Source organism: Chlorocebus sabaeus, chromosome 3, assembly GCF_047675955.1.
Source record: "Chlorocebus sabaeus isolate Y175 chromosome 3, mChlSab1.0.hap1, whole genome shotgun sequence".
NCBI classification, from domain to species: Eukaryota; Metazoa; Chordata; class Mammalia; order Primates; family Cercopithecidae; genus Chlorocebus; species Chlorocebus sabaeus.
In genome coordinates this window covers 1,669,955-1,685,410 of record NC_132906.1, presented here as the reverse complement: position 1 = coordinate 1,685,410, position 15,456 = coordinate 1,669,955, and the positions used below count along the sequence as shown (strand labels likewise).

Below are 15,456 nucleotides of genomic sequence, written 5' to 3'. Positions count from 1 at the left end.
ACTTGAACCTGGGAGGCAGAGGTTGCAGTGAGCTGAGCTTGTGCCATTGCACTCCAGCCTGTGCAACAAGAGTGAAACTCCATCTCAAAAAAAAAAAAAAAAAAAAAAAAAAATTGGATATAGTAGGGCTGAGCTTTATGGAGAAAGAAGGTTTGAAGTAGCTTCTGGGATATGGAAAAAGAACTGATGAGAGAAACAGAAGGACTTCTGGGAATCCTTCAAGGACTAAAAGAGAACATACATTATGAAAGAATAGAGTCATTGATCAGTGTAGTTGTAGAATAGAATAGATGGACAGTTAGGATTTGCTAGGCAGAGGAATGGAGGAAGTCATGGCCTAGGGAGTTAACAATGTTAGGAGCAAGAGAGGTTTTAACTAATGAACCATAGAGTTTAAGCAGAGACAATAGAGAAGAAAGTAAAATAGGAAGAAAAATTTAAAAAGAAAGTAGGAAAGTGAAGAGGGGGAAAAAAAATCCCATTTCATGATAAACTCCAGGAAGAGAAAAAAGCCTGGAGAGAAAGCTGCCAATGAGGTTGAAAACAGATGTGGTGGGTGTCCAAGAGCAGAAAGGAACTGTGGTCATAGGGTAGGTGTCTGAATTTACAGTTTCTAAGCTGAAGCACTTGTAGGTGATTTCAGGGTTCAGGGAGTGATCATAGAAGTAGATATTTAAAATAGAAGTAGTTGGCATAGTTAACTTAGTGAAAGTTATCAAGGACCTGAGAGATGGACCACTCTATTTTATAAGTGTAGAAAAAGTGTTCACCTGAAGTAGGTGATAAATTATTCTTTCCTGTTGTCTAAAGAAGGAATTGGAGAATTAAGAAACAAATGTCATTTCTAAATCAGTGGTTTATAACCTTTTTTTGAATGCAGCAGAGCTTTTACAGTTATCTCAGGAGATTTACAACATTCTCAAATTAACATTAATTTTATGGCTGAGTGCATTAGCTCAGACCTGTAATCCCAGCACTTTGAGAGGCCAAAGCAAGAGGATAGCTTCAGCCCAGGAGTTCAAGACCAGTCTGGGCAGTGTAGCAAGTCTCCGTCTCTACAAACAATATAAAAGAAAAATTAGCCAGGTGTGGTGACGCACACCTGTAGTCCCAGCTACTTGGGAGGGTGAGGTGAGAGGATCGCTTAAGCTCGGGAGGTTGAGGTTGCAATGGCAGTGAGCTGTGTGTGGTCACCTGGGCAACAGAGCAAGACCGTGTCTCAAAAAAAAAAAAATTAGTTTTAAATTGAGAATAAGTTTATCACATAACACTCCATGGAAAAGAAAAATATGACAAAGGAATAATAACTCCATAAAATCAATATTAATCATTTATTGTTTATTTTTTATAAATATCTATTTCTGCACATTCCTCAGTGTATCAATGTTTAGTGGACTTTCATTATATTCTACGAGTATTAGTTCCTTATACTAAACTGTCTACTTATCTTTACACCCACTTCACCGCACCCCTTACCAATTCCTTCCAGTCCTAGCACCAGAACATCCCTATATACTTTGAGGTTAACAAGCTCTTAAATTTTTTATAGTGGGAATTTACTGGAATGTAGTATATGGTTAGTGAACAAAAGTGCGTGTTTTGAAGTTGACAGACTTAAATTCAAATTTTTCCTAGTTTTATTACCTGAGGAAATTACTTAATCTCTTTCATCCTCACTTTCATCACCTTTTAAAATAAGATAGTAATGCCTTCCTTATGGGATTATTGAAAGAATTTAATAAAATAAGATGTTTTAAACATTTATGGTATCTGGTATGTAGCCTTAAAAAATATTAAGAACATGGGTTTTAAGCCTGGTTTAGATTCCTAGCTCCTATTAGTTACCTGTGTAACCTTGGGCAAGTTGGTTTTAGTTTTCTTACTATGTGTCTGGTACATTTTAAGTTTATAATTGGTAATACTGCTATATGTTTTTTGTAAGATTTAGTATTAACTGGGCCTTAGCCTCTTGTTAATGAGTTTGTAAATAAATGGTATTTTAAAAATCAAAGTTAATAAATATCTTGTAAGGTTTTACTTTAGGAAATTACTAATTTGGCATTTTAAAGTAGATTTTAAGCAAAATGTTTAAAGTTCAAGTACCAATATTTAGATCAGAGCTTTTTCCATGATGTAGACTTTTCTGGAAGCATTTTGAGATTTTTAAGAAAGATGTTTACCAGTTGTGAAAACTCAGATAATCTCTGTGGATATAAACTGAACTATCTTATGATTATATGATGTTTTTTTCCTGAAGTAAGGAAGGCTGAGGAGGGTTCTATAATAATTTTGACCTAAAGGCAGAATATGAGAACCAGAGTAGCTTTTGTGTAAAACTCTCCATAAATATAATGTGATTTTAGAAATTCTATTAAAAACTATTTTCAAGAAAAATGCATAAAATAAAAACTGAAAAGAGAAAATTTAAATCATCTTAAGAAAAAAAATTAAGAGATAAGAGATTAATCTTTAAAAACTGAAAAGAGAAACTCATTTCAAGACCTTAGAAGCATACTGTGCTTCTGAAAAGAAGTACCCATACAGCTTCATCACTGCATTCATGTTCCAGACTCCTGGTAGTGCCTCAGGTGCCGCCTATGACCTGTATATGGAATACCCTACTCCTGCTACCTGCCAAACAGCTTCCCACTTCTCAGCTCCCCTACTCTATGAAGACATCTGTGAAACTAGTAAACAGAGTCTTATGCTTTCTCATTTTTTATATTTTGTTATACTGTACTCTCTGGTTTCTAATCTTTCTTAATTAAACCATAAGTTCTCAAAGTGGAAAAATATGTGTGGTTATTTTTATATCCCCAATTGCTTGGTATGTTGTCTAAAAACATTCTCTGACACATAATAGATGCTCATCTAAAATTAACTACATGCTAATTACAAATTATCCTGATCTATTTCAGTGAGTCCCTTGAGTATTTTTGCTATATAGTTTTAGCCTTTCCGTGTATTGAAAGTATGAAGACTACATGTTTTTTAAAATATTTCTCAGTTAAAACTTTCAATAATTTATGTTGGTCTTCTTCCCAATTAGTATTAATTGGGGCCAGGCATGGTGGCTCATGCCTGTAACCCCAGCACTTTGAGAGGCCAAGGCAGGAGGATCACTTGAGCCCAGAAGTTCAAAACCAACCTAGGCAACATAGGGAGACCCCATCTCCACAACAAATATAAACATTAGCTGCACATGGTGGCTCACGCCTGTAATACCCTCTACTCGGGAGGCTGAGGTAGGAGAGAATCACTTGATCCTAAGAAGTTGGCTTCAGTGAACCATGATTGTACCGCTATAATCCAGCCTGGGCGACAGAGTAAGACCTTGTCTCAAAAAAAAGAAAAGGAACAGAAAATATTTAAAAATTTAAAAAGGATTAATTGGTATTATTTTGTCAACAAAATTAGATCCATTTTGTAGTACTGCTTTCATACATTTTAGAAATAATGCATCAACTTTTTTTTTTTTGAGACAGAGTCTGATGCCCAGGCTAGAGTGCAGTGGCGCGATCTCAGCTCACTGCAACCTCCGCCTCCCGGGTTCAAGTAATTTTCATGCCTCAGCCTCATCTTTATCAAATATCTGAATAAAAACATGAAATTATCTAATTTTTATTTATTCTTTATCAAAACACTTCATTTGGATAGGAATTATTTCTAAGATATACTAGAAGAAAATTCTGCCTCCTAATGAGCGGTGTTTTGTCAGCTTAATAGTTAATGACCTGCAACTGTAGTAGGATATTTTTTCTTTTCCCAAGCTAGATATTTTTTTTTAATTAGGGCTATTTCATGTATTACCATATTTAATGTGGTATACAGTTATTTCAAAGTGTATTAGTCACAAAATGCAGTCACTTAATTGAAGAAAAATCTGATTGTGGCAGTATTAAACACAAATAGAATTTTTAAAAATTGCACTGCCTTACTATTGATTACAAAAATATATATCTAAAATCATTCTATACTCAGAATCATAAAGATAATTATTAAAATTAATTTAATTCATTATGAAGTATATCCTATACACTGTGGAATTTAATAAACTTTTTAAGGCATTTTTTTCTTTACGTAAAGGGAAAAAAGAACTCACCTCCAAATCTGCTGTTGCTTCTGCCTCTTACAGCTGCATCTATCTTGTCTGTCTGCGCTCTCTTTATGGAAGATCTAGTCCTTGCAACATCAGCCCATGTCTCTGTATTCACTCTAGGCCTCTTTTCTTGCCCTTTCAAGACCTTTCTACTTTGATATTTTTCCCTGTTTTACTACATCACCAGTCTGTTTCTCTCTACCTTATTCCTACCTTATGTAAACTTAAAAGTGTGTTCCATTTTTTAGGGGAAAACATTTATCCTTTACCCCCATATTTCCCCAGTGTGTTGTGTTCACTTCCTAACCTCTCATTCGTTCTTCCGCTCATTTCAGGCTGGTACCCACCCCACCGTGGACGCTTTTGTCATGATCACCAGTGAACTCGTTGGTTCAATGAGGACATTTTGTAGTCCCAGCTTACGTGACCCCGGCAGTATTTGATCTATAATCTACATCAGAACAGCCCCTCGTTTTGGCTTCTATGACCCCAGACTTTGTTTTGTTGCTTTTCTCTCCATCCTAGTTGTTTCCTCTCTGTCTCTTTTGACGAAATTCAACAAGAACCACCTAAGCTGGGGAAGCAAATAATTAGATCATTCTAGTGGGTGAGTTTGAAGGAAGGGGCCCACTGGTCAGTCCTGAAAGAGCACTGAGAAATTCTCTGTCTCGTGGGAGATAGTGAAGATTTGAATGAGATTTAACAAACTTTGGAGAAAATTGGGAGAGTACTTGGCAAATGAAAAGTAATTTTTTTTTTTATTGACAAGTAATATTTTTGAGGCATAAGTATGAAAAGAGTTGGAATTTCAAAGAGCAGTAAGCAAACATTTTATTTTCTTGGTATGAAGAAGATAGCAGATTGTAGTCGAGATTATATGAAATGGGTTAATGGAAGTTTTGAAAGTGACAATGAGATTTGAAGACAAGGTAGAAAGTTATTGCGGTTTATTACAGTTTTGATTCTTCAGATAGAAGGAAAACCTGCAGATGTTCTTTAGTCTCTTCCTGAAATTGAGATCAGTGTTCTCTTCATTCAGCCTCTACGTACAGGGGCAAGATTTGTGGAGCAGTTTTTCATATTGGCAGAGGAAGACTTGGGAGGACTGTTCATCCCTCCTGCCAGTCTGCATCAGAGAATCCTGTTAGATTGTAGTCACATCTGAAAGTCAGGGTTCTGGTCTCCAGAAGGATTGTAGTATTTCTTTACCAACTTTGCTGCTTCTGTGCCATAAGAAAACATAGGTACTTGTTTTCAGAGGATACTGAGAAAGAATATCAGTAACTTCTTTTTTTGTTTGTTTTTGTTTTTAGATACAACTATAATTTTATTACAAAACCATTCTTTTGGCATTAGTTGGTTACAGTGATAGCAAGGTAATGTGAGTGTGCAGACCAGCTCTGATGGAACCACTATATTCCCTGCTTACTGAACCAAACTTCAGCTATCTCATATCCATTACATACAAATGACCTGCAGTTATTACTGCTACAAATCTTGACGCATGTACCACTGAGGGAGGAGTTGATGCTAAGGGATTAGATTATATGTTGATAAGACTACAAAAGTTCCCTTATGGGACTTTTTCTTCCTCCTCCCATCCAATGACTTTGCTTTAGAAGAATCACATTACTTAGAGCTAGTCTGAGTAGCAGCAGCACCCAGTGAGCATCAGTTCTTGTTAAAAAGCAACACCTGTGTGAAGCACTTTTACACTACAGGCAAAGGGAAGGATCACTCTCGTTTTAAACTCCTGCAGAGTCCCTTAATAAAAAATAAAAGCATTCCATCAAGTTCTTCTGGATGGTGTTAGTGCTGTACATTTGTTGGTGAGTCATTTTCTGTGCTGTGTTTGCTTTGAGGGGATCTCCCAATATATCTCCAATATTCCTTTTTTATAGGGTCCTTTTCTTGAACTAGGATTTCACGTAACTCTAATGCTTTATTAAGAATGTTTTCCTTATTGTCACACTGGCCTTCTAGCATGTCTTCGTAGATATCCACAAGAAAGGCAATTAGGTAGGGGGAGCTATGACTTGGTTGTAAATCAAGTAGTTGACCTAACAGATCAGGATATTTGGAAAGACCACGATCCTGCAAAATCCCTTTCAAATAGTTCCATGCACTTTCATTGTGTGGTACTAGTTTAATCATTTCCAGAGTGTCTATTTGTCACTATAAATGATCTGGACCACGGGATTGGGGCCATCATTCTGGAGCACTGAATCTGTATCAGCTCATTCTGCTCTGTCGCTGTACAGGACGTCAGAGGGCAAGTCCAGGCTCAGAAACGCGTCGTCCATGGGGGACACCATGGCTTCCCTGGCCTCGGCCACCATCTCTTCCTCGTGCTGCAGCTGGGGCAGGGGCCGCTCTGGCTGCCCGGGCTCGCCACCTTGCACAGCCTCCCTGACCCCCTCAGTGGCCACCCCAGCAACTTCTTTTCATTTTTATTTTTATTTTTTTAACTTTCAGAGAGACGTAGTAGATAATCTTTCTAACTATCAAGGAGATAAATTCATCAGCCTGCACACACGTTTTTCTCGTTAGATAATTTTCTTTCTTTGTTATTTACATAGCTGGAGTACTATTTATGTTTTCAGAATGAACAAGAGCATTAATCTCATATTTCCAGGAATTTTTTTTTTTTTTTGAAGGAGAATTAAGACCCAGTATTTCCGATGACTGGGAGAAAGACCTTAGTGATGAACTGTCAGAAAAATAAATAGGAAGGATTTTCCCCCCTTAGGCGAAGTCCATGAAGATGTTCATGCGATAAATAGAGGAATGAGCATGATGAGAGGGGAAGGGATGAGGGAAGGAGGCTCTTAAGAGGAACCAGAAACAGTAAATGGCTGATAGAGATAGAGAATATAGCATAGAGATAGAGATATATAGATAGAGAATAGATAGGATAGAGAATATAGATAGCGTTCATTACAAAGTCAAAGATAAAGTTTTTAAAAGGTACATGCAGTGGCTGTGGGAGGAAAATCAGCTTACATTCCTATATTCATAAAGGACTGGCAGGGAAATCAGGCCTGTAAGATGCAGCTTAAGGATGACAAGAAAAGTAAGCAATTGGCAGGTAAAAGATGAGGCAGAACTAGAGAGTTACAGAATTAGGAAGAGTTGGAAGTATCATGAAAGGCAAGGTGTAAGATCTGCTCTCTCACCATTCATCTAAATGCTGGCCACCCTTAACTTAGACTCTGAGACCCCTCTCTGGTTGGGGTCTCAACCCTGATCCTTCCCCTTCTCCATCCCTCCAACACATCCACTGTACCACATTCTAGCTGGAAGAAGAGTGTCCCTGATTGTGAGAAGCCTTCACAGGCTGAATATATAGAGTCTCCCAGCTCCTGTGTAGCTTGTGGTTTATGAGCTGCTTATTACTTCATCTGTAAAATAGAGATGATAATATCTACTTCAAAGTTACAGTGACTTACGTGAAACTTCTGACACAGTGCCTGAGATCGTGTCAACAAAAGATCTCTTGTTAGGCAAATCTTTGTGTCAGAAGTCCTCTTGATTTCTCTGAAACCATACTGTCCTAGTCTCTCTGTCGTTGGCCCTCTTCCACCTCCTGCCTATTAAACATTAGCACTTCGTAGAATTTTGTCCTTCACTTACTACTCTTCTTCAGCCTCCTTGGTTTTAGCGTTCATGAGATGACTCCCAAATCTCTTTCAGTGTCTCCAGCCCAGGCTACACTCCTGAGCCTCAGCCATTTATGTATATACAAACCAGCTGCCAGACACCTGCTTTTGGATGTCCCTCAGTTACCTTGGATTCAGAATATGCCAATCTGCACTCACCATCTTCCTCCTAAACCAACACTTCCTGTATTCTTGATCTCATTTGGTAGTAACAGCTTTCATCCAACTCACCCAAACCCAAGAAATAGCTTAGACCCCTTTCTCTCTCTCTTTGCCTCTCCCACCCTTCATATTCAATCAAACACAAAGTCTTTCCAATTTTACCTAAGTATTTACCAAATTCATCTTCTCTTCTCCCTACCTCTAGAGAATAGGAAACAGATCAAGTAACTTTATCACTTAATAAATAAAATCTAACTTCCTTAGTTTGGTGTGTAAGCCCTTTGTGGCCTGTGCCCTGCACAAGCTTCCCTGCTGTCCTCTCGTGCCATTCTACACAGTGTGCCATGTCTGTTCACGCTTTCATGCTTTTGCACACACTGTTCTCTTTGCCTGGGCCGTTCTCTCTCTTCCCTCTACTCTCTGACTCACCACCTTCTCCCAGCCTTCTGCTCATTGGAGATTTAGCCCAAGCTTCACTTCTTATGGGAATCGTTTTTAACTTCTTCAGTAGAAAGAATTGTTTCCTCCCCTGCATTCTCATCATTTTTTATATATTCTTTCTCGCCACATTTTATTATAATTGCTTGTTTATGTGTCATCTGCTAACTTCTTAGAATATAAATTCCTTGAGGGAAAAGGCCTTTTCCTTGTAAACTTGTGAGGTCTAAGCACGATAGTTAGCACATGGTATATGTTTAATAAATTGTTTTTGACTAAACAAACAGAGAACAGTAGAATTGTTTATTAAATTGTGAGGAAGCCCAGTACAGTGGAAGAGCTGAGACTTTTGTATATCTTGTCTATAATGTTGATTGTGATCTGTTACTATAGGAAAAAAGTTTATTAGTGCAATAGGGAAACATCTTGAGGAAAGACTACAGTTACTTTTTAGTTCTCTGAAATACATGAGTTGACGTGTACATTTCTAACTTAAAGAAAAAAACACTAATGTAAATATTTATTTTATAAGAGATTCAGAAAATACACTTTTTAAAGGTATACTTCACTGTTGCTGTTAATAGTGGTTTGAAGAAAAGCAATGTAAAACTTAGTTAAACTTGGGACCCTTTGAAATATTCCATTTTAACACATATAAGAACTATCAAAATTTATACTCTATCATAACTAGCAAAAGGTAGTACATTCTTAAAATAAGAAAATAATTTACCAACGTGTATTATTATAAGGAAGAATAAGTTGTAAATTATTATATATATTTTTTAAACTGAGCATAATTTTAATACCATCCTCAAAAGTATACTGAATATAAATTATGAGATATGTTGTAAGATATAAATACATTTTTACAATAGATGGGATAATCCAATCTCAGGATTCACAAAATTGTACTTAACAGCAGATCGTATTTTAGAATGGTTCCATCTTAATATTTCTAGATGAACACTGTTTAACTGACAGAATTTATTCATCTGAGGTGTGATGATTGGGCTTTCACACTCATGAGTGAGATGCGCCTCCCTCAAACCTTGTTACAAGGACAACACATTGGTTGTCTGACGTGAAGAGAGGAAAAATCAGAACTTACTCGTTTCTTCTAGTGCCCCTCTTAAGAGATTCTTTAACAAACTTTTGAACATAAATTATTTAAAATACTGTCCTAATACAGTTTTGAATCATTGCCATTTAACAGCATTTACTTTGCAGTTAGATATAACAAATATGTATTAAGCTGTTTCTCCTGTCAGTATTATCATGTGTCAGTTTTCTTTAAAAACATTTTCAGAGGGCAAATGCCTAGAATGCTGTTGTAGAACTACCTTGTTTATTTATAACCCACCTTGAGAGTGAAAGATACGTTTTTATACTGTCTCAACTCTGATTACTCAAGCTTTTTATTTAAGTCAGTATTTCAAAGAAAGACACTGGAATTTTCTTTTTCAAAAAGTTCTGCTTGCATAAAGGACCTGTACCTGTGTCTAAAGAGAAGAAAAGCACGGTCTCCTTTTGGCAACAAGCCCAGTGGAGTCTAGAAGTTTGGCCATTTTTTTCATATTGCCATATTCCTTTGAAAATGAGAAAAATTCTTTAAGACTGCCAAAGAATGAAATACTTTGATCTTTCAGCTGACATTAGAGCACTTCTCCCAGGTACAAGATATAACAAAACACATTTAATTTATTCTCCTTTTATAGAAGATCTAAATAGTTTAAAGCAAAAGAAAATCTGAAAATGTGTTATAGTCTTTTTATTAAAGAAAAGTACACCTGCTCCAAAATAGAAACAACAAAAAGTTGGTAATTCAGTAAAAGGAAGCCATTGAAAACATTTAAAATATTTATAGTTAAAACATGGAATCATCTAATATACCATTTTTGCCTTCCTTGCTCTGAACTACCTTTGGCCCTGAGTCCTTCCTTTATTTGCTTGGGAGCCATTAGGGTATGGTGCCCAGCACAGAAGGGTAAATACATTCCCAATGTCATCACCCTCTGCAGGTCTTTATTCTTCCTGTCTGAACTACCATTATAGTTTTTTCCCATTGCTGTTTCCACATGAGCGTTATTTCAGACAATCACTTTGCAGTTTTCATATTCAGCTTCATCTATCTTAAATGGGTTTCCTATTTATACCACATCCACTTAATTAAAATTTTTACCAATCATTTGAAGATTACTGTTAGAATTACTTCCTCTGTGGCACCTTTGATCATCTAAACTCTGGAAATGCTTGCACATTTTTCTAAATTCTTGTAACTATTACTATTCGTATCTCTCTATGGTATCTAGTATTTTCTGTAAACATCTGTGTTTTGGCCTCCTGATGGAAGTATACACCATCTGTGAAGAATTCCTGTCAAAACCAAACTTGAATCTTAGCACACATCTGGATTTAAGTACCATTTGTAGAAAATACAGAAGGTAGAGGAACATGTGAAATGATACCAAGGACATACAGTCATCAGAATTTTATAGACTGTTGGAAATTTTATAGGACAAATGACTTTTTCAATAATTAAATTGAAAGGTAGGGGCAAAAAAGACAAGGGAGAAAACCTATATATTAAGAGAGACATAAGAAACAGGAAGGCTGGGCGCAGTGGCTCACACCTGCAGTCCCAGCACTTTGGGAGGCCAAGGCAGGAGGATCACTTGAGCCCAGCAGTTCAACACCAGCCAGGGCAACATAGGAAGACCCTGTCTCTGCAAAAAAAAAAAAATGTATTTTAATTAGCTGGATGTGGTGGCACATGCCTGTGGTCCCAGCTACTCAGGAGGCTGAGAGGTGGGAGGATCACTTGAACCGGGAGGTTAAGGCTGCAGTGAGCCATTACTGTGCCACTACACTCTAGCCCGGGCAACAGAGTGAGACTTTGTTCAAAAAAAAGAAAATAATAAATAAATTAGACTACGTCAAAATTAAGAACATTTGTGAATCGAAGAACACTGTCAAGAGAGTGAAAAAAAGATCTACAAATGGGAGAAAATATTTTCAAATTGTATACGTATATATTATAAGGGATAATAACCAGAATATATAAAGAACTATACAAAACATTTTTAATGGGAAAAGGACTCAAATAGAAATTTCTCAGAATAAGATATAGCCATGGCTAATAAGCACATTCATTGATACTCAGCATCACTAATCATCAGGGAAATGCAAATCAAAGCCACAATGAGATAGCACGTTTCATTCATTAGGTTGACAGCTTAAAAAAAAAAAAAAAGGGCAGAAAATACAAATGTTGAGGATGTGGAAAAATTTGGTAGAAATTTGTATTTCCACAGCTGCTGTGGAAAAGGTAGGGTGAGTCCTCAAAAATTAAACAGCATTGGCCAGGCGCGGTGGCTCACGCCTGTAATCCCAGCACTTTGGGAGGCCAAGGCAGGCAGATCACGAGGTCAGGAGATCAAGATCATCCTGGCTAACACAGTGAAACCCCGTCTCTACTAAAAATACAAAAAACTAGCCGGGCAAGGTGGCGGGCGCCTGTAGTCCCAGCTACTTGGGAGGCTGAGGCAGGAGAATGGCGGGAACCTGGGAGGCGGAGCTTGCAGTGAGCCGAGATTGTGCCACTCACTCCAGCCTGGGCGACAGAGCCAGACTCTGTCTCAAAAAAAAAAAAAAAATTAAAACAGCATTACTGTATGATGCAGCAGTTCTGCTTCTGGGTATATACCCAAAAGAAATGAAAGCAGGGGCTCAGACAAATATTTGCACACCAATATTTGTAGCTGCATTATTCACAGTAGCCACGTGGCAGAAACACCCCAAGTGTCCATCAGCAGGTGAACGGATAAACAAAATGTGGTGCATACGTGCAATGGAATATCATTCAGCCTTAAAAAGGAAGGAAATTCTGACAGATGCTGCAGTATGAATGAACCTTTAAAACATTATGCCAAGTGAAATAAGTCACAAAAGGACAGATATCGTGTAATTCATCTTATATGAGGTACCTAGATAGAATAGGCAACTTCACAGAGACAGAAAGTGGAATCGAGTTTACAGGGGCTAGAGGCAGGAGTGGGTGGTGGGATTCAGGAGTTAAGGTTTAATGTGTACAGTTCTTCTGTTTAGCATGATGAAAAATTTCTGTCGATGGTTGTACAACAGTGTGAATGTACTTAATGCTACCAAATTTAACAGTGGTTTAAGTGGTGAATTGTATGTTATGTTTATTTTACCACAATATTTAAAAACAGGTGATTTAAGAGACCTACTTACCAAGTGCAATGTAAGGACTTTTCTTTGGATCCTCATCTGAATATACCTGAAAACTTGTCTAAAACAGGAAAATTGATAATGCTGATTTGAATGTGAAAGTGTTAAGGAATTATTGATACTTTTTTAGGTAACTATTTGGCAGGGAGGTTTTTTTAGATACACAGGCTGAATTTTTTACTGTGAAATGATACGTATATGTGGGTTTTGTTTCACAATAATCCAGTGGGAGGTAGGGAGTGAAAAGGAATATAGATAAAGCAAGACCTGCCATGAGTTGATAATTATTGGCGCAGAGTTTCGTTGTGTTATTTAGTATAATTATATATAATTCATATTATTCTCTCTGTTGTTGCATATGATTCAAGTTTTCCATGATTAAAAAAGTGTTTTTAATTGTTAATTGTGCATTTTGCTATTATACCAATCTTTTGATCCGGAGGGAACAATTGTTGTTTAGCTTATCAAGAAGCCATTATACCAATCTTTTGATCCGGAGGGAACAATTGTTGTTTAGCTTATCAAGAAGCCATGGTTTTTGAGATATCGTTTCTGTATTTAATGTAATTTTTTTCATTGTAAGCAACCTAAAACCTGACACAATATACTTGAGCAAGCAAGAAAGTTTAGTGACTAGACACAGTTAGCTTCAAACCCAGCTTCATCCAGGGCTCAAACATCACCATATTCATTTTCCGATCTGGCAATTAAAGACTGGCTACATTCTTGTGTTGTAAATACTGGCCGCTGGCAGTTCCAGGCACTCTCTCCATTGCCTCACATTCCTGAGAATAGCATTCTCACATCGCCAAAGCCCAGCACAAAATAAAAATGTGAAAGTCAGTTATCCAGCATTTGCATCAGAAATCCTGCTGTACTACTCTGAGTGGCCCAACTTAGATGTGAGCCCATCCCTGAACCAGTCCCTGGAACCAGACAGCGCAACCTGCTTATTAGCTTGGGCCTGAGCTACTTGCCCATCCCTGCGTCAGTTCCACAGAAATGCAGTGATTGGCTTTAGCCAATTAGCATTTACTTGCAGAGGCAAAGTTAGGGTCGTCCTACCCAAACTGCATATTTGAGACTGTCTAAGAATGATTTTCCAAAGGAAACATAAAGTAACTGCTACAAAGAACTAATTACTACATTTTAAATAATGTAATTTGACTCTCAGTATATCCAAGTCTCTGTTATTCTACTGAATTTATAAATTTGCTTCACTTGAGGTGCTGTGAATAGTAAAAATTTAATTAGAAGTTACGTAAAGTGCCATGTAAATAAAACTTGTCGTGGATGCCTGTTATGTGCAAGCCAGCTTCCATTCCTTTTCTGTATTAGTCAATGTTCTCCACAGAAACAGAACCAATAGGAGATACAGATAGATTTGCTGTGAAGAATTAGCTCATACAATTATGGAGGTACAGAAGTCCCGTGATCTGCCATCTGCAAGCTGTAGACCCAGAAAAGCTGGTGGTGTAATTCAGTCCTCATTTGCAGGCCTGAGAACCAGGGGAGCTAGTGGTGTCAACCCCAGTCTGAGGGTAGAAGATAAAATGTCCCAGCTCAAGAAGTGAGGCAGGAAAAAGGGTGAATTTCTCCTTCCTCCGCTTTTTGTTCAGCAGAGTGGATAATGCTCACCCTCACTGGGGAGGACAGCCTGCTTTACCAATTTCAGTGCTCATCTCACAGACACACCCAGAAACCATGTTTAATCTGGCTGCTCAAGATGTTCAGTCTGACACAGTCAAACTGACACTTAACACCAACCGTCACAACCTCCTTACTAGTAACAGTACCTGATGAACCATAGTTTCTTTTTTTAAGTATTAGGACTCTACTTCAACTATTATAAAAAATTTCCACTGCATCAAAGAGAGGTAATTTCAAGTAAAATTATTTTTTTATTCGGTGAAATTTCAATGTTAATGTCTCTGTATATTCTAAAGCTTATTTTCTGGTATGTTTTTATTTTATCTCTTTCAGGGCTAATTTCATATACTGAGTATCTTTTCTTGCTTACGATCCTCACTAGTAAGTATCCCACAGTTTTCCTCAGAGAGCATGTGGAATTCTGTGTTCTTACCAAACAGGATTTTAAAAGTTTGGTATTTATGTCTTTATCATTAAAAACATTATTGATACCTTAGTTTCTATATCTACAAAATGATAATGTTGGATTAGGTTATCCCTGTGGTTCTCTTCTACCTCCTGCACTGTAGCAGCCCATCGCTTTGTCTCTTTAGTAGGAAGTTTGTTGAACAAGAGAATCATAGTGGTAGTCTTGGCTTTAAAAATGCTTATCTGACATTACACAAAATACCTAACCAGTACTCTTCAAAATGTGAAGGTCGTGGAAAACAAGGAGAGACTGAGACACTGATACAGATTAGAGAAGACTCAGGAGACATAATACAACATGGTATCTTATCTTTAATCCTGGAATAGGAAAACAGCATTAGTGAAAAAACATGAAACCCAGATAAAGTCGCTAGTGTAGTTCATAGTGCTGTGCCATGTTAATTTATTAGTCTTTATAAATGTACTGTGGTTATGTAAGATGTTAACATTGGAGGAAGACCAGGTGTGGTGGCTCACCCCAGCACTTTAGCTTGAGCCCAGGAGTTTGAGACCAGCTTGGGCAACATGGTAAAACCCCATCTCTACAAAAAAATTTAAAAATTTGCGAGGTGTGATGGTGCACACCTGTAGTCCCAACTACTTGTTGGGGCTGAGGTGGGAAGATTGCTTGAGCCCAGGAGGTTGAGGCTGCAGTGAGCTGTGATCACACTACTGCACTCCAGCCTGGTGACAGAGTGAGACCCTGTCTCAAAAAAAAAAGAAGAAAAGAAA

At 37.5% G+C, this 15,456-nt stretch overlaps 1 protein-coding gene and 1 pseudogene across 2 annotated transcripts in view; both read left to right on the top strand.

The window, feature by feature from the left end:
* MICU2 (mitochondrial calcium uptake 2) overlaps positions 1 to 15,456 on the top strand; it is a 108,119-nt gene that overhangs the window by 61,486 nt on the left and 31,177 nt on the right. For both annotated transcript variants that reach the window (XM_008021707.3, XM_008021706.3), the window contains exon 5: positions 14,590 to 14,637. In XM_008021707.3, coding sequence (XP_008019898.3) covers positions 14,590 to 14,637 — 48 coding nt within the window. The remainder of the gene's footprint in view (positions 1 to 14,589; positions 14,638 to 15,456) is intronic.
* Positions 9,345 to 9,440, top strand: LOC119620146 (small nucleolar RNA U13; annotated as a pseudogene).